This window comes from Mus caroli, chromosome 17 (assembly GCF_900094665.2).
Source record: "Mus caroli chromosome 17, CAROLI_EIJ_v1.1, whole genome shotgun sequence".
NCBI lineage: Eukaryota > Metazoa > Chordata > Mammalia > Rodentia > Muridae > Mus > Mus caroli.
This window is the reverse complement of record NC_034586.1, coordinates 67,546,603-67,570,081: the sequence shown is the minus strand read 5'-3', so window position 1 is coordinate 67,570,081 and position 23,479 is coordinate 67,546,603. Positions and strand designations below refer to the sequence as shown.

The following is a 23,479-nucleotide window of genomic DNA, read 5'->3' as shown; positions in this document are numbered from 1 at the left end:
CTGGCCTTGAACTCAGAAATCCGCCTGCCTCTGCCTCCCGAGTGCTGGGATTAAAGGTGTGCGCCACCACGCCCGGCTAAAATGTATTTTTTTTAATCATGCATGGGTAAGAGTGGCCCCCATAGACTTGTGGGTTTAAACAAGCCTATGGGGACCAAGGAGTGGAATGTGATGGTTTGTATATGCTCAGTCCAGGAAGTGGTACTATTAGAAGGTGCAGTCATGTTGGAGTAAGTGTGTCACTGTGGGTGTGAGCTTTAAAACCATCATCCTAGCTGCCTAGAAGTCAGTATTCTGCTAGTAGCCTTCATATGAAGATGTAGAACTCTCAGCTTTGCCTGCACCATGCCTGCCTGGATGCTGTCCTGCTACCTTGATGCTAATGGAGCGAGCTGCTGACCCTGTAAGCCAGCCCCAATTAAATGTTGACCTTATAAGACTTGCCTTGCAAATGGTGTCTGTTCACAGGAGTGAAACTCTCACTAAGACAAAGCCTAAGATGAAGGCAGGCTAGTTGTTAAATACCATAACATGGATAAACCTGGAGGGCATTATACCAACTGTGGGTGTCAATCACAGGACCAGGACTTCATAGCTTCTCTTGTATGGCATCTAAAGAAGTCTGTTTGGTAGAAACTGAGTCAAAACTCAAGTGACAGCACATGCTGGCAAGGGGGTAGAGCATGGGGAACACTCCTCCGTTGCTGGGAGAAGTGAAAACTTGTACAACCACTTTGGAAAGTTAGCAGTTTCTCAAAAAAAAAAAATGAGAATAGTTCTACCTCATGATCCACTCCTGGGCATATACCCAAAAGATGCTCCAACAGCCCACAAAGACACTCGCTCAACTATGTTTATAGTAGCTTTATTTGTAACAGCCAGAAACTGGGAGCAAACTAGATGTCCCCCAACTGAAGAATGGATCCAGGAAATGTGGTTCATTTACACAATGGAATACTATTCAGCTATGAAAAATAAAGATATCAGGAAATTTGCAGGCTAATGGATGGAACTAGAAAGTATCATCCTAAGTGAGGTAACCCATGTGGGGTTATGGGGTGTCCCACATATGCTCCGGGCTCGAGCCGCTGATAGAGGCAGGTTGCTCGTAGAGACAGGATGCAGGAGTTTTGACTGCGCTTACCCCACGCAGGGCGGGTGTTGGGCTATGTGAAGCTGCAGGACACCGCTCCAGGGGTAAGGGATTGCAGTCTGAGGTCCTGGGATGGCAGATTCTCAGAATCTTGAGCATTCCAGACGCCTCTGGAAGCCTTGGAAGAGCTGAGAAGAGAGTGGGTCCAGCTCTAAGTCCAGTTGTGGCGATCCTCTGCTCTGAGAACTTCTCTGTGAACGAGGTCACGCAGGGGAGTTTCTCTCCACAAATGGCACCCAATCTGAATCTTTCTGCCTCTTTGACTTTCCGAACCTCACTGCTCTCCACATTCTCCCTACAGCACAGATATAGGTGAAAGCCACTTTTCTTCCTTGTTGGGATAATAATGGGCTATAGAAATTTGAAAAATCGCGGTGGTGGCGCACGCCTTTAATCCCAGCACTTGGGAGGCAGAGGCAAGTGGATTTCTGAGTTCGAGGCCAGCCTCGTCTATAGAGTTAGTTCCAGATCAGCCAGGGATATACCGAGAAACCCTGTCTTGAAAAACCAAAAAAAAAAAAAAAAAAAAGAAAGAAAGAAATTTGAAAAGTGGTGCAGGGTTGGTGTGGTGGGGGTAGTGCAGAAGCAGTCAGATCTCTGAGTTCTAGGCAAGCCTGGTCTACAGAATGAATTCCACGACAGCCAGGACTACACAGAGAGCTCTGTCTCAAACAGAAACAAAATTGCAGAAAGAAGATATTGTCTAACAAGTGACACTTACATAGACGTGTCCATTTTGGGATCGTCTTCTCTGATCTCTGAGCAGAGGAACTGATACTGTAACTCAGTAGTTAAGTGACTTTGTGAGCTCTGTTCTCCCTGTCTCTGAGCATTGATCTGTTTTCATATTTTAAGCGGCATTACAAGCAAATGTATTTTGCCAGCAAGGGAAAAAGTACTATGGCCTTGTTTTGCATCTTTCCTTTATCCATTCCTTCAGGGCTCATGCTAGGATTTCAGGGATACAATCTGGGATAAGAGAGATCTATTCTCTGAAACCCCAAAGCATAATGAAGCCTAGGAGACGGACACTGGGGCCAAACAATCCCTCCACAGTGTTAGTAATGGAAAATAGAAAGTCTCCTGAAATGGAGGCTGTGCTGGGAGATCTGCCTGTTTCTGCTTCCCTGGGATTAGAGTTGTGTATGTAAATATGTGCCATCATACCCAGACTTAAAATAAATATTGGAGGGAGGGAAATGAATGCTACAAAATATGTGTGGGTATCAGAGGAAAGTCTGCTTTTCCACTGGAATCCTACGCTAGATATCTAGTCATCAATCTCTTTGGCACATAACTATCTGCTAAGCCATCTTGCTGTCTCCCCCTCCCCCATTTTAAACATGAGTTCTGGAAAGCAAACTCAGACCCCAGTTCTTGCAAAGCAAGCACTTTTTACACACCCAGCAATCACCCCACCCTTCCTTAGTCTTTAGAAAGGTGTATGGTACCATCAACAAGAGCTGCTGAATGTGGTCAACCTAGTTAGAAATCCCACCATCCCATTTCTCAGCTACCTTGTCAGGGGACTTGCTGACGTCGTTTAATCTCCTTTGTATAGTAGGTCATAAATACTGATTTCTAACTGAATTGCAAATTTTCAATATATGTGCATGGTACTGTCTGATTCTCAATAAACTTAGAGGCAGGCTAATGATATTTAACTTTGATTGCAAAAGGTAACTCCAGTTTTTTGAGACAAGGTTTCTCTGTGTAGCCCTGACTGTCCTGGAACTCACTTTGTAGACCAGGCTGGGATTAAAGGCGTGCGCCACCATGTGCGGCTCTTTTTTTCTTTTCTTTCTTTTTCTTTTTTTCCTGGCTGTCTGGGAACTCACTCTGTAGACCAGGCTGGCCTCGAACTCAGAAATCCGCCTGCCTCTGCCTCCTGAGTGTTGGGATTAAAGGCGTGCGCCACCACGCTCCGCTAATTTGAGTTTTAAGAAGTGTTTATGGCTGGGCAGTGGTGGCGCATGCCTTTAATCCCAACACTTGGGAGGCAGAGGCAGGCGGATTTCTGAGTTTGAGGCCAACCTAGTCTACAAAGTGAGTTCCAGGAGAAGAAGCGTTTATTTGGGTCTCTTTGGGCAGGGTGGTTAAAACAGTTATGTTGATTTTATTTTTAAAGTTCTGTAAACAAGCACACAATGAGTTGTGTCACTTTTTCTTTTCCTGTTTATTTTGTAGCTTAGCCATCGGATAGTCTCTGGCTATCCTGTAACCCACTATGTAAATCAGGTTGGTTCTGCCTCCCAAGTGCTGGAATGTGCCACAATACCTTTAGTTTCCAAAACTATGAGAAGGGGGCACCTGGATTTGAACCAGGGACCTCTTGATCTGCAGTCAAATGCTCTACCACTGAGCTATACCCCCAGTGGCTACCGTTGCCTTACTCTACCTTTGTGAACACTCTAGACCTCGGGCTGAGGCTGACCAGAGAGTCCCTAGCCATTCGAAATGGACCTGCCAGTTATGAGCAAGGTGTGCGGGTCAGCAAGCCGTGCGTCCTATGACGCCTGACCAACGATTTTTCTGGGCTAGATTACTTTGAACTCTTGGGGATGATGGGTGACAGTCCTGTCCACCACCACTAGCGACTTAAACCTGGTTAAGACTGTCCAGGTTCCACGTCTAGACTTCCCGGATCTTACTGTCCCTGGGCGGCTAGCGGAGGTTGGTGAGCAGTAAGTAAACTCTGTGCTCTTGCCACTCGCGGAAAGCCAGGATTTTAGCCCGGAGGCCAACAAGCCCTAAGCTCCGGCCACCGCATGTGCTGGACGCCGAGGCGGTGACGCACTCTGCCGGCGACGCGGGGGAGCCCACAGCCTGCACTACCCCAAAACCGGGCAAAGGGCACGGCGGTGGCTACGTCACACGTGTGCGACAGCACCTGCTCCGGACGTCAGGCTCTCTAAGGACAACGGGGTTCTTCCTTGTGAGGTTGAGGCGCCCGAGAGGCGATCGGAGGTCGGAGCCGATTCATTCCTGCTTGACTTTGGGTCGGTGCCTCGTGAGCGAGCTCATTTCCCGGGGTTGCGGGTCCTTGCCTGGAGACACGCGAGTTGGAGAGCGCGTGCGCGGGTCGTTCCCTTCCCGTGCTGCCCGCGTCCGCATCGTCCGGACCCGGTTGTCTCTAGTATGTGGAAAGGCTCGGGCTGGGAACTTCGAGGGAGGAGTTACCCCCTCGAGATCCGGAGGACCAGAGCGGAGAGCAGGGCTACTGAGACCCTACAGGATGTGACTCCGAAGATCTCGTGCTGGACACGAGTGGCTACCGAGCCCGGAGAGCTTTGCGCTTCCTCCTCCTGCTCCCTTTCCAGAGAAGGAGTCTTTTCAGTCGGGGGAGCTTATTAAAGCTCTGGCGGGAAAGAGAGAATCACAATTAAAGAAATTATTCCTACTCTGCAAGGTCGGACACTTTAATAGTAGTAACTGGGGAGCGATTGCGTTCAGGGAGATCGAGGACAAGTATCCTGGCCAGATCCTGACATGTTCTCCCGGTAAGAGTTCTCTGCGTTGGCCACCTTTGGAGGCTGTATTATTGATGGAAGAGGGCCCTCGGGAACCTATCCAAAAGTATTGTCATGGGAGTAGGTGTGTGTGGGTTCCAGGAAGAGCGAGGACAGACGGCGCACTACCACTGTCCGATGAATGTTCTCATCACCGACCTTTGGAGTTTTTCAGCATGTTGGATTTTTAAACATGTTCAGGTACTGATAATTTTAGAAAGAAACAGAATTTACATTTGATATTTGCCACTCCCTTATCTAAGATGAAGATTATGCCAGTTTACTAGCAGAATGGTATGGACTCGCTAAACAGAGACGTACATGTTTGTTCCCCACAGCTCTGAAGCGTTTGGGTATTGACCCTAGGATGTTGAACTGTTTGGGGGTACATTTTGTAGTACCATTGTAATAATACCATATTTTTTGTTTTTAATATCTGGGGAGTGGGCCCTGAATGAGAACTTGCAAACAGTGTGGAGGTCAGAGGATAACTCTCCCAGAGTCTCTTCTGCCACCTGGGATCCTGGAATAAATTCAGGTTACCAGGCTTGCCTACGAGTCTACTGGCTGAGCCATCTCGCAGGCCCTGTGGCAGTATTTTAATAATGATACTTAATAAGGAATGTTACTGGAAATCCATTATTGAATACATATTTGTATTAGGGTTAGGGATGTAACTTAGTGGTAGAAGGCTTGCCTAAACTGCACGAAAAGCCCTGCATTCCTTTCCCCAGGGAGCGGCACATAAATGGCTATTCACCTCAGTTAGGACACCAACAGACAAAAGAAACCATTCCATCCGAGTCCAGTTTGTTTGGTTATTGGGGTTAAAGCTAGTGTGATTATTGAGTTCAGTACTGCTGTGTAGACATGCCAAGGAGTCTGGAAAAGCCGCATCCAACCATGGATGACTCTTTCCTAAAGTCACAGCCCTGGAGTCCCAAACCCAGTAAACCTACCTCTTGTAAGCTGTGCCACCCTAAGACCATGTGAAACTGCCGTGGGGAGGCGGGGAAGTTGGCTGGTTTGGGTGGGTGAGCAGGAGTTGGTGGGTAAAACACACACCCCCTGCCCCACTTCAAGGAGGGAAGGTGAATAGGCCATCCATGGGATTTTTTAGGGTCTCGGTTGAATAATCACAGCTACTCTGATTTCAAGATTACAGAGGTCCTATCTACCTAAAGGATGGAGTTCCATTAAACTCTACCCCAGCCCCACAAACACAGCAAAACCATGCAGATGTTTCACCACTGTGTCTAGCCACTTTAGCTTTTAGACAACTAGCAGGGTATTGTGGTGAATGCCTTAAGCACATAGCAGGCAGAGGCAGGAAATGCATTGTGATTTTGGGCTAGCCTAGTCTATATAGCAAGGTTCCAAACTCCATAATATTATAGTTCTAAATTAAAAGTTAATAGTTTCATTTCCTCCTCTCTTCTTCCTCCTCCTCTTCCTCCTCCTTCTTTTTCTTCTTCTTCTTCTTTTGGATAGGGTTTCTCTGTATAGCCCTGGCTGTCCTGGAACTTGCTCTGTAGACCAGGCTGGCCTCGAATTCAGAAATCCACCTGCCTCTGCCTCCTGGGATTAAAGGCAAGTGACATCACACTCTGGCAAATAAAAGTTTGTTTGCTTATATATTTTATGTATAAGTGCTAGTATGTATGTCTGCACATCAGAAGAGGACATCAAATCCCAGTACAGATGATTGTAAGCCACCATGTGGTTGTTGTGAATCAAACTCAGAGCCTCTGAAGATCAGAGCAGCCAGTGCTCTTAATCACTGACCATATCTCCAGCCCATCTTCTCTTCCCTTCCTTTCCTTTCCCTTCCCTTCCCTTCCCTTCCCTTGCCTTCCCTTCCCTTCCCTTCCCTTCCCTTCCCTTCCCTTCCCTTCCCTTCCTAAGGGAGCAGTGCATATCCTTCCTGTGCTGTGTTTAAAACCATCCCTACCCTGAGAGTTTTCTTCAGTTCTCCTGATAGTTTGAAGACTCTAGCTGCTCTGCTGCTGCCTCTGAGCCCTTATGGCTCTCATCTGTAATTTCTCATTAGTTCTGTAGTGCTGCTGGGTTTGCTAACTGATCTTTGAAATTTCACTTTATCAAGCAAAATATAAATTCTTGGGCAGGGCCAGAGTCTCATCCACTTTCCATTCCTGTTTTTGACCCTCCGACAGTAGCGTAAGGCAAGAATGAGTGCTCAGCATGTATTTATGAGTCATCCACACCGTATTTCCATCATAGGATATAAGTGATACTAACGACATCAACCAGGGGACACTGTTTTGGAAGCAGACTCAGGCTCTGGTAGAATGAGCTAATTTTTATCCAAAGCAGGTAAGATTGGAGTAAAGGATGACTTGGGGCAGGTGGATCTCCAGAGCTCCCTGGCCAGCCAATCTAGCAGAATCAGTGAACTCCAGGGTCAGTGATGAGATCCTGTCTGGAAAAATTGGGAAAGCAGAAGAGGAAGACATCCAGTACCAACCCCTGACCTTTTCCCATATATACTCTCCATAAACATAGACACCCAAGGAAGCCTCAACCTTAGCCATAGATGTAAATGAAAATTATGCAATGGTAGACCAGGCATGAAAGCACATACCTATACTCTCAGCACTGGAGAGTCATGAGTTCTGGGTTAACCTGGGTTACTTACATAATAAGAAAAGAAAAGAACAATGACAAACTTCACATTTTAGATTCACACATAAAATATTAGATAACTGTTGGGATGGGAATGGAGAAACAGGCACTCTAGTGTAAACTATACATTTTTTTTTTTTAAATATAAAACTTTACGTACCCTCTGAGCTTAATTTGTATCTGATGGCCAGGACACATTAGGCAAAAGAATGTTCTCTGAAGTATTTGTATGAAGGTAAGACTAGAAACAGGTAAATGTTTATCATTTACCTAAATAAATCATGGAATGCAGTAGTTGAAAAGAATACAGTGTTTGCATATTGCTGAGATGACAGCGTCAACCAGAAAAGTAAAAGATGGTGTGATTTAGTTGTCCTGTGGATTCAGGACACAGAGTTACTCTCAGGTTTGTATAAATAAAGCTGTCACAGGAAGGGCAAGTGCCAAATACTATGGCTGCCTCCAAAGAGGAAAATTTGGGGTTAGGGGATTGGGAAGAGATTTTTGTAACCATGGATATTTGACTTTTTTTCTGGAGACATTTAATATCTTTGCAAAATAAATTCTTGGCAGTTTGTAAACTAATGCTATAGAATATCAATTATTTTTTGCTGAAGTCGGATCACAAGGGCAAGGCCTACGTTTTGAGATATGAAAGACCATCGCGATAGGGTTAAGAAGAATACGAACACTAGCATAATTCATGGAGCTTAAGTTAAACCAGACCATGTGAATTTTATTTATAGTGATATTTCAAAAGCAAAGAAGATATAAAGTCTCAAACATTTGCTACACTAAGTTATTTTAAATGGTTTCTATGTTACTGGGTATGAAGGAAAAAAAAAGGATTAAGGCTAGCAAGCTGGCTCAGCGGGTTCTTGCCACCAAGGCTGACTTTCAGTCCCAAAAGCCCATACAGTAAGAGAACTCCTTTTTTTTTTTTTTTTTTTAATTTCTGAACTCCCTGTCGCTCTTTCAAATGCTAAGATTTTTTTTTTTTAAGATTTATTTATTATACATAAGTACACTGTAGCTGTCTTCAGATACTCCAGAAGAGGGCGTCAGATCTCGTTACGGATGGTTGTGAGCCACCATGTGGTTGCTGGGAATTGAACTGAGGACCTCTGGAAGAGCAGTCAGTGCTCTTAACCGCTGAGCCATCTCTCCAGCCCAAGAGAACTTCTTTTAAGTTATCTTCTGACCTCCATAAACATGCAGTGGCACATGTATACTTCCTTCAACAAAAAAAAATTTTTTTTGAGACAGGATTTTACTAGGTAGCTCTGTGTGTCCTGGAACTCACTATGTAGAACAGGCTGACCTCAAACTCCCAGAGATCTGTAGACTTTGATTTTTAAAACCTACTTTTAATAAGGGTACTTGAATGTCTGACCTCCCTTCCAGCCCACCATCCATCAGTGGAAATGAACGGTTAATAGGGCAAAGGAGGGGCTGGAGAGGTGGCTCAGTGGTTAAGAGCACTGACTGCTCTTCCAGAGGTCCTGAGTTCAAGTCCCAGCAACCACATGGTGGCTCACAACTATCTGTAATAGAATCTGATGCACTCTTCTGGTGTGTGGGTCTGAATTACATAATAAATAATATTAAAAAATATATAGGGCAAAGGAGGATGTGGACCTGTTTAGAAATAGTTCTTTGGAGAGAATCCAATCTACTTGTCAGGATATTAGCAGCTCATCTCACACAGATCCCTAATGTAGCTCTACCCGCTCGCAAACAACAGCAGTTTGAACCAGAAGAAACCACGAGGCTCTGCCAATTGGTCCAAGTCCTTGGAAGTGGCAAGAAGCCATTTGAACACCACTAGAGATTCTTTGGGGCATTTCTCTCTATGAATTCACAACAAACAATGACAGTGAGGACCAGCAACAGCAAAACCCAACAACAACCAGCAAAGAATGGTAAAGCACATGTACCAGTACCACACAGCATCATCCACTGTCTGTCGGGTTACATTTATACCCTTTCCAACATCTCATGCGCCCTCAAGCATCTGCTCTAGCAAACATCACATGTCCTTTGTCCAGGCAGCTTCCAGAAAAACATCACATAACACAACTGAGTCTCCAAAGAAACCAGAAATTTACAATTCGGAGATCTCCCTGCCTCTGCCTCACAAGTGCTTGGATTAAAAGCGTGTGCCACCATGATCAACAGTAAAAAATTTAAATTAGGAGAAAAAAAAAAAAGCAAACAAGGATCTGCCCTCTTTTGTATGGGCAGCAGTCTTCACTGTGTTTGCCCTTTTCTCCAGGGCTACAAAGAATCCTTTTATTTTAATATGCTTGGAGTTGGGTCCTAGAGCTACTGAGTCAGGTGACAGAAGCATCCATGAATGTTGAATAATGGCAAGAAGTAAAAGCTGGACACTGTGAACCTCACTATTTGCAGGATAAGTCAAGAATTTGGGCAGGTGGAGCGCTAAGTTCCAGACCAGCCTGGTCTACACAGTGAGTTCCAGACTAGCCAGGGCTACATAGTAAGATCCTGTCTCCAAAACAACGACAATAAAAATTTAAACATTGACATGTGGAAATTTTTTTTCCTTTTCATTCTGTTTGAGGCAGAATCTTTCCTTGCCCTGGCTAGCCTAGAAATCAGTCTTTCTGCCTCCAGCTCCCGAGTGCTGGGATAGCAAGCATAAGCCACCACACCTAGAAATCATGTGAATTTTTATTGCCAAAGCTCAGCTGAAACAGTTATGTATAAACTTGAGCAGTAGGAATTCATAGGACCTTGGATATATTCCATTTTTTGTTTGTTTTTATGGCACTTCTTAAAATTGGCAATATTGCTAATACAGGTATCTTTGTATTCACATATATATATAACCAAAGAAAGAGTCATAAAAATGTTATAAAATGACCATGCATCCCAGATTCCATCATATTGCTGTTTAAATAATCTTTTACAAAAAAAAAAATTAATGTGGTATTTTTTTTTCTGACAGGTTGGAAAATTGAAAGTGTAATGTTAACAGTAAAGGTAAGTAATGGTCTGCTTTGTCACTTAGGACTATAAAACAGCTCATGACCTGGTGCTTTGTTTTGTTTGTTTGTTGTTTTTTTGGTTTTTTTGGTTTTTGGTTTTTTTTTGCGGTACTGTTTTTTTGTTTTTTGTTTTTTTTTCGGTACTGGGGCCATGCGTGCCAGGCAAACATGTACCACTAAGCTGCATCCCCACCTAATTTGCCCTTTTAATCCTTCCTTCCATTTAACTATTACATCTAGATTTAGGTAATAGCACTTAAATTTGGATATGAAATGTAGTTAAAGATACTATACACTCGCTTTTTTGATCAAAATATAAAATCCACTTTTCATTTTCTGAAAGCATCATACAGGGTATTGAACTTCTGAATGTGACTGGCCTCTGTGAACTGCTCTCTCATGGGAACAGATGAGTGAGATCAGAAGTGGAATTCTGCTTCCAAAAGTCAGACCAAACATCAACACAAATTTACAGTTACATTCTCAAAAGGAAATTGAAGTTGGAAATGAAGTGTTTCACAAGGAGCACCATGGTGCACTTCAGTTTTATTTTATGCTTGTATTTTTAATAATAAATACTATAGATCCTTAAGTATGTTGACCATATTGACTAACACACTCATATAATAACTATCAGATACTCTTCAGGGTTTTATTTTTTTATTTATTGTACAGAAAATGAAATGTGGTATTTTTCTAGCTCCTAAAACATTGCTGAAGTTCTTCCAAGAAACAAGTTTAGGTACTCATATGTATACATTATTTAGGCCATGAAATGGGTTTTAGATACATTGATTTATGAAACAGGCTTCTCCTTTTGGTTATAAGCCTATCTGTAAAGTTACTGTGTAATCACTGACAAATGTTTCTGTTAGTAACTAGCCAAACAGTCTCAAAAATGCTCAAAAAACAAGTTCTGAGAAAAAGCTTACGGAAAAGGGACAGTGTTTAACATTTCAATACTTTTTGTGAACGAACTGTAAAACATTTGTACAGTGTAGTGTACATTCTCTGTTACAGAAGTGTCACATTCTGATTTTCCACACAGACCATGCCCCTGTGTTGCTTGACTTGTTCACTGGTAAAGTGGCCACACATGTCAGTACTGTTTTCAGAATATACTAATTAAATGTTTCTTTTTAATTAATTCAGTGTTATGACCTTAACTGTTCTTTTAAACTAGCTCTTTTTGTCTTCTAGTTTGACCTTTTAAGCTAGTGGAGGAAGTTCAGACCACAGCTGACCTGGTACCTTAGATGACAGCACTGAATCTGAAGACAAAGAAGTATCAACTTAGAACTGACTATTATTAGTCACTACTTCAGAAAGTATTTTTACCTTATTTTGGTATGTTTAGTTAGTACTATGATTTGTATGACTTTTCCATGTGTTTGAAAAGTAACAGAAGCTAAAGGCCATTGTACAACTTGGTAGCAGTCCCGTTTTACGTTGCATTTGGTTTGCCATTCTGTAGCTGTGACTCCAGCTTGCTTTAGTTGAGCCTTGTCATTCTTCACTCTCTGCAAACCATTCCACGGATTTGTTTTCCTTCACAAAAGTAGTTTCATTTTCTTTATTTGATTGATGGTCATTGGCTACTGAAATAAAATATGCATTTTAAGGTAAATTGTATGTATTTAAGATAAAACTTTGTGTATTTTAAAATACTTTTTTACTGTTCTTTTTTCTTTATCTTTGTTTTTTCTTTCTTTCTTGAGATAGAAGTGGTAAGCCTGCCTTTGACCCCAGTGTTGGGGAGGAAGCAGCAGAATGATCGGGGTACACGAGGCCCTATCTCATAAAACAACAAAAAGATTGAGATAGTATCTTACTGTATAGCCCAGGCTAGTCTTGAATTCTTGATATTCCTGCCTCAGCTTCCTAAGTGCTAGACTTACAGGCATTCATCACTGCCTGAACCTAGTACATATTTTAATTTCTTATGTGGAACTTTAAAAAATAAGGAGCCAGACTTAGTGGAGCACACCTTTAATCCCAGCGCTTTGGAGGCAGAGGCAGGCAGATCTCTGATTTTGAGGCCAGCCTGGTCTACAAAGGGAGTTCCAGGATAGCCAGGGCTCTACAGAGAACCCCTGTCTCAAGAGAGAGAGAGAGAGAGAGAGAGAGAGAAGAAGAAGAAGAAGAAGAAGAAGAAGAAGAAGAAGAAGAAGAAGAAGAAGAAGAAGAAGAAGAAGAAGAAGGAAGAGGAGGAGGAAGAAGAGGAGGAGGAGGGTGGCTCAGAGAGATGGCTTAGTGTGTAAAACCACTAACTAGCTCTGCAAGCCTGAGTTTGATACCCAGAATTCATGTGTTTTTTGTTTTTGTTTTAAAAAGCTGGATGCAGTAGTAGGCATCTGCAATCCCAACACTCCTATAGCAGTGTGGGAAGTGGAGACAGAAGAATCTTGCAGAAGCCTGCAGTCTGGCCAGCTAGCTTGGACTGCGTGGGGCAGCAACACTGCCTCAACAAGGTGGAAGAATGAACTGACTCGGGAAAGTTGTTCTCTAACCTCCACAGACACACACACCCATAAACAACAACAAAATCATGCCGGGCATGGTGGTGCACGCCTTTAACCCCAGCACTCGGGAGGTAGAGGCAGGTGGATTTCTGAGTTCAAGGCCAGCCTGGTCTACAGAGTGAGTTCCAGGACAGCCAGGGCTACACAGAAAAACCCTGTCCCAACACCCTCCCCCCCAAAAAAAAAAAAAAAAAAAAAAAAAAAACCACACCAGGGCTATAGTAAATAGTAGGGGAGAACTGATGGGAATAATATAATTTTTAAAATTATAATAAAGATGTAACTTTTTTGTTGCTTTTGGTTCTAGGTACTGAAGCCAGGACCTTGAACCTGGTACATTGTAAAGCATACTATTAATAGGGATTGCCCTCAAGACCTAATAACTCTTTTTGTTTGGTTGGTTTTTATTTTTGTTGGGTTTAAAGATAACATCTAATATAACGCAGGCTGGCTTTGAACTCCTGATCCTCCTGCTTTCCCCTCTACAGAGTGTTGGGATTATAGATATAAGCTACCATGTCCAGCTATATATAGTGTTATTTTGAGACATTCTTATTCCCTGTGTATTCTAGACAGGCTTCAACTATTGATACTTCTGCCTCAGCTTCTAGAGTGTCAGGATGCAGGCATCTCCTACTATACATTGCTTCAAGGTGTCACAATTCTTAAATCTCTTTAGTCTGCTCAAATCTTGGTTTGATATGGTTTGAGACAGGGTCTCATCTGGAACTTAGGCTGGCCTGGAACAGGGTGTCTTGGAACTAATAGCAGTCCTGCTGCTCCAGTCTCCTGAGACTGGAATAACAGATGTGAGTTGCCATAGACAGAATCTTTTTAACCATGTTTAAAGGCCACCAGGATTAATGACATATATCAAATGATGTGAAAAATGTACTTTACACATGTGAATTAGGAATAGGAATTATTCATAGGTACCAGTTGTTTTGTATTTTCTAATAACATATATTGTTTAAAGAACTTTATTCGCCGAGCAGTGGTGGTGCATGCCTTTAATCCCAGCACTCAGGAGGCAGAGGCAGAGGGAGGCGGATTTCTGAGTTCAAGGCCAGCATGGTCTACAGAGTGAGTTCCAGGACAGCCAGAGCTACACAGAGAAACCCTGTCTCGAAACACCAAAAAAAAAAAAAAACCTTTATTCATTTTTCAACCAACTCATCTTCAAGGTTATATTTGTATATAGTAGTACAGTTTTGTGTTGCTTAGCTGTAGATGCTGCTCTGTTGGCTAGCTTTCACAGTTCTGGAGGGGAGTGCAATAGCAAGCTGCAGAAGAAGAAAACTACTCAGCAGTGGTCTGACACCTCAGTGAACCCTGAATGATATAATATTACCAGACTTGAAGACAGGATGCGTCACTGGTGAACTAGTGGCATGGTTGCTATGGAGGTCGTCAACCACTTCCATTCCACAGGAGGGAATTCGTTCCTGGTGTTGCCAACCTGCTCAAAAACATTGCAGTGCCGGGATGCAGGCACGTCCTACCATACCGGGTTTCAAGATGTAACAGCTCTTTAATCTCTTTTCTTACACTCGAAACTTGGTTTGGTTTGGTTTGAGACAGGATCTCACTTTCCAGGCTGTCCTGGAACTCATGGCAATTCTTAGCACTAGAATTACAGGTGTGAGTTACCATAGAACCTTTATAAGGAGGTTAAAAGAACATCAGAATTAGTATAACTGGTATCTATGAATAATCCCTGTTCCTAACATATTTCTCCCATAATTTGATGTATGTCATTAAGTCTGACATTCTTTTAACCTGGTTAAAATGATCCTGTCTATGGTAGCTCACATCTGTTATTCTAGAGCTCAGGAGGTTGAAGCAGGAGAACTACCATGAGTCCCAGGCCAGCTTGAGAACATTCTAGCCCAAGACTGGAGAGGTCATTGGCTTTAGGGAGAACCTACTACTGTTGTTTTGCTAAATGGACATGATGTCAAACTGCTTTCCAAACATTTGACCCCTAGGTTAGTGCTCTCAACCTTAGTCAGAGAAACCCTTTGCAGTGGGCAGTGGTTAATGCAGAAACATATAATTGGTCAAAGTGCTGAGAATACGTGATGGTTGGATGCTCAGCCCTGCATGGGACATCTGTATATTACTCACATTCACAATTCAGAAAGGCTGGTGGGAAGGATATAAGGGGCAAAGTTCTGTGAAACCCTCTACAAAAGACATAGGCCTGGTGCTCACGTACCCACGACAGCTGCGTTTCCCTGCACAAGCTCCAAACCATCGCTAGTAAGGTGCCCTTGCTCCAGTAAAAAATAACCCCGAGCCCAGAACCTGTAAGCAAACCTAATTAAACTTGGTGGGTTACCAAAAACAAAAATCAAAACCAAAACAAAACAAAGAACAATAAAACAACAACAAACCCAACTGAGTATGATGGAAAGGATTTTCCTCTCATCCCAGCATTCAGGAGGCAGGGGCAGTTGTATTTCTGAGTTCAAGCCAACCTGGTCTACATAGCAACTTCAGGATAGCCAAGGCTACACAGTGAGATCCTGTCAACAACAGCAACAATAATAATTTAAAGATATGAAACTAGGAGGGGGCTATATTGTAAAGGAGGATTCTAGAAGGAGAAGGTGGGGTAAAAAAGTGGAGAATGGGAAGCTGAGAGTGGTCAAATACACTTAGGAGGTAGAGGCAGGAAGATCAGAAAGAGATTACAATCATTGATCAGGCTATGCAGGACCTTAGAGGCCTTTTAAAGAGTTTGTCTTTTGTTTGTTTGGTTGGTTGGTTTTTTTTTTAAGATTTATTTTATTAATATATGTAAGTACACTGTAGCTGTCTTCAGACACTCCAGAAGAGGGAGTCAGATCTTGTTGCGGATGGTTGTGAGCCACTATGTGGTTGCTGGGATTTGAACTCTGGACCTTCAGAAGAGCAGTCAGGTGCTCTTACCCACTGAGCCATCTCACCAGCCCCGGTTGGTTGGTTTTTTAAAGACAAGGTCTCAGATAATCTCAGTATGTAGCTGAGGTTAGCCTTTCTCTGTGTAGCCCTGGCTGTCCTGGAACTCACTCTGTAGACCATGCTGACCTCAAACTCAGAAATCCACCTGCCTCTGCTTCCCAAGTGCTGGGATCAAAGGCATGCGCCACCACTGCCTGGCTGGCCCTGAACTCCTGATTCCTCTATCTCCTAAATGCTGGGATTATGGGTGTGAGTCACTATGACGTTATTATGTAATACTGGTAACCAATCCTGTGCTTAGTGAATGCTAACCAAGTACTCTATCCCCAACCCAAATTTGTCTATCTTAAAACAAAACAAAACAAAGAAAGCCCCTGAGCTGCCATTGAAGGATTTAATTAAGGGTAATATACTTCGATTTGTGTTTGCTTAGGACGACATTCTGGCTGCATTAAGTACTGACTGAGAAGGAGAGCTTTTCTGGTATTATATTCTGTCTGTATTATAAGTAGAGCTTTGACACCCATTCATTGTCAGGTCCTAAGTGTCTCTATGAAGAAGATGGATTAAAGCAGAGGAAAATCTTATCCTTTAACCTATTTCATTTCAAACTAAGTGTACTTACTTTCTGTTTAGCACATTGTATCCGATGGATAATAAATTGAACAATACCCCTCTATCATTGTGCCCATGTTCATTTTGAGTTGAATGATAAATTAGCATTTATTATTAAGTAGTTCATCGAGACACAGTTTAAGACCTTTCTCAATATGTTAACAATCAGGGTACGGGCCAGATGTCCTCCCTGCTCTCTGACAGCATTTCACTCCCTATAGCTCCCACTAACCTTGAACTAATGATCTTCATGCCTCACCATCCCAAGTATTAGGATTAAAATCATACAGAGGACAAATGCTAACTAATGTTAACTTACTTCCTCTTTCCTTTCCTGGTCATTTTGTAAGATAGGGTCTCATATAGCTCAGGCTGGCGTCAAATTGGTTCTCTATCCAAGGATGACCCTGAACTCCTGGTCCTCTTCTACTGGTCCCAGATGCTGAGATTATGGGTGTGTGCCACATGCCTGGCTTCCTGTTAGTTTCTTGTGTGTGTTTGGCCCTTTTGCATTTATTACTCTCAGATCTTGAGGGATCTGGTTTACAACTGTCTTCCAGTTGCTTTCTAGGAGACTTGCTCCACCTCTACCCTTCCTATCCAGTAAATGATCAATAAGTTTGCTGGTGGCTTTAAGTGCACACTGGATCAAGTATTGTTTCATCTATTGACTTAGTTATAGAACATATGATATGACTAAGAGTGTAAAGGGAACAGGTGCAAAGACTACTTGAACCAGATTAGCTATCGATTCAGTTTAAGACAATCTGTATTGGGGCAGGGTGGAGGGAGGAAGAGATGGAATTTCTCTGAATAACCATGGCTGCTCTGAAACTCACTCTGTAGACCAGGCTGCCCTCCAGCTCAGAGATTCACCTGCCTATGCCTCTGAGTGCTAGGATTAAAGGTGTGCACCACCACTACCTTGTGATCATCCATATTTTCAAATTCCTATTTGCTATTCCACTCTCTCCCTTACATCTGCTAGTCTCTGCAAACACAGTGCTCATTTACTGTCCTGAACATATGTTATTTGTTCTGGAAATCTCTTACCAACTTTCTCTTACACAGAGAGAATTCTGTAGCCTATTCATTTGTTTGTCGAAGACAGGGTTCCTTCTCTATAGCGTTGGCTGGCTTAGAACCTAGAGTAATCCTCTGTCCTTAACCTCCAGAGTTCCGAGTTTATAGTTCTGTAATCTTTTGTTCTCTTAAATATTGCTCATATAGCATATTCCTGCTCACATTATTGACCCTTGTCACCTGCTCTGTTTATTTTTTGGCTCTGGGCTTGAACATATTGTCCAGTAACTGCCAAACATGCTCTCCCACTGAGTGCTATCTTTAGCCCTGATTATATTTTTGTTAAGTATAGGCATAATGTTATTGTGAACTGTGTAAAGATTATCCTTGTATTATTCAACTGTTGATTTCTCTGCCTCCATATCTGGTTGCAATCCAGACATGACATTATAGTGCTTATCTTCTAAGAACCTCCTGTCTCAGTGTTGTGTAAGCATTGCTCCCCATTTATTCTCTAATCTGTCAATAAGGCTGATCAGCCAATGGCCAAGCAGAGGAGATTATAGGGCTGGATTTCTGATTCCAGCCAAGGAAGGGGAGAGAGAAAAGGAGAAGGGGGAAGGGAAAAGGAGATGGGAGGAGAGGGAGAGGAAGAGAGGGGAAGGGAGGGAAAGATTTGTCTAGAGGAGAGGGTCTAGGAGAGGCCGTGGAAAGACACCTGGAGCAGAGAGAGCCAGATGAACACTAAACTGCAAGTATCTTGGGGATTTGGGCTGGGAGGTAGCCAGATTATTTTAAAGGATTAGAATAGATTAGTAACTGTTCAGCTATTATGTATCAAAAGCTTGATTAAATACATCTTAAAGTCTTTATCTCATTAATTTAAGAGCAAGCTGGAATAAAGAAAAAAAACTTAACACTTTTAAAAGTTACATTAGCAGTTAAGTGCAAAGATTTCAAACATAGGTGATTGCGACCAGAACAGTGAATGACATTATGACACAAAATGAAGTTCAAAAACAGAACTTACTTTTAAGAAAAATTACTTAGTTATAGGTTATCTAACATATAGACTATTCTGTGCCTGTCAATGCCAAAGGTAAGGCTTGTTGTATTTTTCCCTTTATCTTTATTTTAACACCTCGGGTTTGCAGATAGTGTTTGTCCCTGTTTCACTTGGACTAGCAAAGGTGCCCTGAGGCTGAAGCAGCCTAGAGTAACTATAGAAGTGTGTTACAGCTCTGAAGGTATAACCTAAAGGAAAGACCTAAGTGTAGCATATGTAAGGCCCTAGGTTCAAACACCAACACCAAAGCGAAAAGTAGAAAAGTGGGGTCTGGAGAAATAGCTCAGTGGCTACAAACACTTGGCCACCCTTCCTGAGGGCTTGGGTTCAATTCCCAGCACCCACATCAGTAAAATGAATATTAAGCATTTCAAAATGTCTTGGGGTATTGAGCTTTTTCGATGTGATTAGTATAAAGGACTAGCATAGTACTCATAATACCTCTGACTTCTTAAAGAATGTCTGGCACCCCCAAAGTAGTTGACAGTGTTTCCCTCTATCTTGTCAAACTGACATTTTGTTTTTAAAATGTTATAGGTATTTTTGTGTTAAAATTGCTTTTTGGTACATGTTACTTGGAAAGAAACAACAAAAGATATGAAACCATTTTAGCCATGATATTGCACACCTTTAATCCCAGAGGCAGGTAGATTTTTATGAGTTTGAGGCCAATCTGGTCTATGTAGTGAGTTTGAGCCACCCAGTATTACACAATGAGACCATGTATTTTAAAAAAAAAGAAAAAAAAAAGAAGAAGAAGAAGAAGAAGAAGAAGAAGGAGGAGGAGGAGGAGGAGGAGGAGGAGGAGGAGGAGGAGGAGAAGGGAAAGGAGGTTAGGATGGATGGAAAAAAGGAAGTTGTTTTCTTTTGTTTGAAAGGTGGAACAGTGATCACATAAATTGTAACATAAAGACCTGGAGCCAAGACCAGCTCCTTGTGTGTCTTTCTTGTAAAATGTTGGAATGAGTTTTTGGTGACTATAGACCATCAAGTGACATCTCTCCAGTGTATCCCACCCCCCCCCCTTTTAAAAAGGAAATGGACATGGACATTTAGCCCCAAAAGGCTTCCAGCTGGGGCTCTTCAGCCTTGACCTGAGTGCTGTTCCCAAGGCATTCCTTCCATACCTAGCAATAGTTTTTCTTTATATTGTTTGCCCTCTGACACTAACAAAGGCTTTTAGGGTTAACCTTAAGATTCACAAGAAAACTATTGGATAAATATTTATTCCCTCCTCTAAGCGATGGTGGCGCACGCCTTTAATCCCAGTTTTCAGGAGGCAGAGGCAGGTGGATCTCCGGAAGTTCCAGGACAGCCAGAACTACATAGTGAGACCCTGTCTCAAGAAACAAAACAAAACAAAACAAAAAAATTGTTGCTTCCTAAAATGGACCTATAAATCCTAAATTGGGAATTTCATCACTAAACAGGTAATAGCACAGTCCTTCTACACCTTCACTACATCAGTGCCTTACTTTTGTTTATAATCACTCAAAGGCTTGCTTTAGTTTTTTTTTAATACATTTATTCTCTCTTCCTTTCTTGCTCTCTCCCTCCCCTTCTTTCCTTCTCTCCCTCTCCCCCTAACCCCTCACTCCCTGTGTATGTGCTTCATACACAATTACATGACCTCCATGTTTCTGTGGAGGTCAGAGGACAGCATGAGGGAGACAGTTCTTGCCTTCCACCCAGAACTGAACTCAGGCCATCAGGCTTAGCAGCAAGCCCTTACCCACTGACACATGCCCTGCCTCAGTTTTTTCAGATAGTGACTAGGAAGCCCCTTACTCCCTGCATTCACTCCAGTCCCCTAGTGGGTGCCAAGGCCTAGAATCTATCTACATGCTGCAATGATATCTACAGGGGCTGCTCAAAAGAAAACACAATGATTTCTCTTCTGTTTTCTGAAATACAGGTTCAAATTATTAAAACTTGCTCCTAACATATTCTACAAGCATTCCAGAAGGAACTTGGCTCTTGGTATTTCCATCACTCCTTTAGCAGTCTTCTTAAAGACTCCTACCACAGCTTATTTTCACTGATGAAAGCAGAGTTTTATCAAAGGCAGTAGAGTATAATTGGTAAGAATTCAGGCTCCAGTCACCAGACCAGGATTCAAATATTACTCTACAAACCTTATGAGAATTAACATAAGCCTTGGTTTCCTTGTTTGCCATGTGGAGATAACAATACTTAACCTTCAGTGGTAGTGAATATTAAGTGTATTATAAATCGAAGGAGTTTTGTTTTGTTTTGTTTTTTTGGTTTGTCGAGACAGGGTTTCTCTGTGTAGCCCTGGCTGCCCTGGAACTCACTTTGTAGACCAGGCTGGTCTTGAACTCAGAAATCCGCCTGCCTCTGCCTCCTGAGTGCTGGGATTAAAGGCATGTACCACCACGCCCAGCTCAAAGAATGTAAAAGTAAAAAAAAAAAAAAAACCTAAGAGATAGAAGAGGGAGAACAAATGACACTTTATAGTTGAGTCAATAATTAGTCCTATTTATTGTCAAGTATGTGTATGACTAAAAGAATATGCTTGGAGATGTTGAAAAGCAAGAGACTATACTGCCAGTGAAATTTGTTAAGCAAATACTGTGTCCAGTAAAAGGAACAGGAGCTATGCTCTACTGCCAAGGGACTAGAGCAGTGGTTTTCAACCCCAAACAACCATCAGAAAACACAAATATTTATATTAGGATTTATAACAGCAAAATTATAGTTATGAAGTAATAACAAAAATAATTCTATGGTTGGGAGTCACCACAACATGAGGAACTGTGTTACAATGTCACAGCATTAGGAAGGTTGAAAACCACTGGACTGGAGTTTAGTTCCCCTTTTAGTGATGCTTCAGTAGTCATTGTCCTTCTCATAGGAATATGGTAAAGATAAACTAGTAAAAATCTGACCGATGTAGGTCTGTTTTTTTTTTCTATGATATAAGAGTCTACAAAAAATCTGTTTTTTTTTTTTTTCCTTTTTCTGTTTCTGTTTTGTTTTCGACAAGATTTCTCTGTAGTCCTGGCTGTCCTGGAACTCATTGTGCAGACCAGGCTGGCCTCAAACTCAGAAATTCTCCTGCCTCTGCCTCTCAAGTTCTGAGATTAAAGGTGTGTGTGCCGCTACTGCCTAGTGAAATCTATTTTTCAAATGAGGGAAATCTGTAAGGAGTGAACAGGATCCCATTGCAGAGTACGTTAGTACTGTTTCAAATCTAGCAAAGAAATGACAGGGAAATACTACACATAAAAATAATTTGAAAATTATGGCATAGTTTGTATTTATGGTTAATTATTTTCTAGTTAATATATCATTGTTCTAAGCAATTATTTAGAACTCAACAATGATATATGCAAATAAATTACACATATCACAATAAGGTTTTCAAACACTAAATGACATAGGAAAATGATTTATAGTAAATAAAAAAAGCTAGCCTGGCTAAAATATGGCCTAATTTTGTTAGAAATAGAAAAGTATATAGAAGAAACCAATAGTTGGATGGTGATTAGAAGTAAATTTATTTTCTTGAAAACATTTTTAAATAAAATAAACATGTCATAGAAACCCTTCAAGCCTTAATAGTTGGACCTCGTAGCATAGTGAGATGAAGTTTAATATATGTTACAATCCTTTTTAATGTGTGTAGGCTACCACAACATGGGTATAGATAGGATAAAAAGTGGTAACTTGAAGGGGGAAAACTTTCAATACAAATTTAACTCAGTTATGTAAATTATGCATCCCTGCCTGTAAGGTCTAACTAGATAAAGAACATGCATTAGTCTAACTCTACCATTAAATCATACCTTGAGAATAGGTATTAGCTTGAGAAGGTTCACCTGTCATGTCCACTGATAATGCATTGTGTAATTCCTGAGAACCTTTTTCCATTAGCTCTACTGTGTCACTGGAGGAGGAGGAGGATGAAGACAGTCCCAGTCTCACGTATCTTCCCTTTTTACCACACAGTGAGCAATCCACTGGTGTAGCACTAGGTCCCCTGGGCAGGTGAACCTCATCTCTGTTGTAGTTCCTAACCGCTCCACTGTGATGCACAGACCGCTCTCGTTGCCAGATGTAATGGGTTGGTGCAATGGCCATGACCTATAGTGAAAAGGTTACTTTGTGAATTTAATAACGTTTTAAAATTGAGTAAAGTACAGAAATTGTAAAATAACAGCCAAATTACCTAAAAAAGGAAAAAAAGAAAGGCAGTTGTGGTGTACACCTTTAATCCCAACAGAGAGGCAGGTGAATCTCTGAGTTCTCGGCTGGTCTGGTCTACAGAATTGAGCTTAAGGGCTACACAGAGAAATCCTGTCTTAGGGGAAAAAAAAAAAACAGACAAAAAACAGCCCCTCCCAGAACAATAGAAACACTTAAGTTAAAACTTTAAATCAGCAACATCAGGTCATCCATAGCAGCATTTTCTGTAGAGTGATTTCTTGGATCATTAATATTAATATTGACAAAGTATCTAAATTAGTTCAAGTAGATAATATAAATGACGCAACCTTTTCAGTTACTGTTTATTTAGTCAGTCAGTTTGGTTTTTTTGAGATAAGGTCCTCTACGCAGACCTGGCTGTCTTCAAACTCAGTCTCTGCCTTTGATTGCTGGGATTAATGGAGCGTAGCAGGGTATTTATTTTTAAAATTTCAAATATTTCTAAGTCTAAGAAAGATAATATAGTATAAAACATTATATAATTCTTAACTTTTGTATATGTTGTTAAAAATAGGCTCTTAACTATGTTAGGCTAATCTTAAAATATTTACAGTTATATCAAGGGATGTGTATTTTTTAAAAACATGTAGATTAATTTCTTTGTTCTTCAGTTTCCTTATTTGTTACACAGAGACTAGAGTATATTTTTAGAAAGTTAGGAGGAAAAGATACATTTTATAAAGCACTTAAGATTTCTATCAGGCCTTGTCATAAGGTTTTTAAATCAAGCGTGGACTTTAGTTGTAGACTTTTTTTTTTTT

At 41.6% G+C, this 23,479-nt stretch overlaps 1 protein-coding gene, 1 long non-coding RNA gene and 1 other non-coding gene across 6 annotated transcripts in view; 1 reads left to right on the top strand and 2 right to left on the bottom strand.

Annotated features, from left to right (window-relative positions):
* Positions 1-3,454: 3,454 nt before the first annotated feature.
* Trnac-gca lies at positions 3,455-3,526 on the bottom strand. Its single transcript has one exon. It is a non-coding gene; the product is annotated as a tRNA-Cys (tRNA).
* Positions 3,527-4,016: 490 nt separating this feature from the next.
* Positions 4,017-12,307, top strand: LOC110284302. Its single transcript, XR_002376918.2, has 3 exons — positions 4,017-4,653; positions 10,277-10,311; positions 11,517-12,307. It is a non-coding gene; the product is annotated as an uncharacterized LOC110284302 (long non-coding RNA).
* Spdya (speedy/RINGO cell cycle regulator family member A) overlaps positions 10,962-23,479 on the bottom strand; it is a 37,010-nt gene continuing 24,492 nt past the window's right edge. The window contains exons 6-7 of one of the 4 annotated variants that reach the window (XM_021150016.2): positions 22,298-22,595; positions 10,962-11,914 (exon numbers count right to left, since the gene is read on the bottom strand). In XM_021150016.2, coding sequence (XP_021005675.1) covers positions 11,823-11,914; positions 22,298-22,595 — 390 coding nt within the window. In that variant the 3' untranslated portion in view covers positions 10,962-11,822. Of the gene's footprint in view, positions 11,915-22,286; positions 22,596-23,479 lie in introns of those variants that run through there. The other 3 variants (XM_021150018.2, XM_021150017.2, XM_029471546.1) reach the window with 3 other exon arrangements.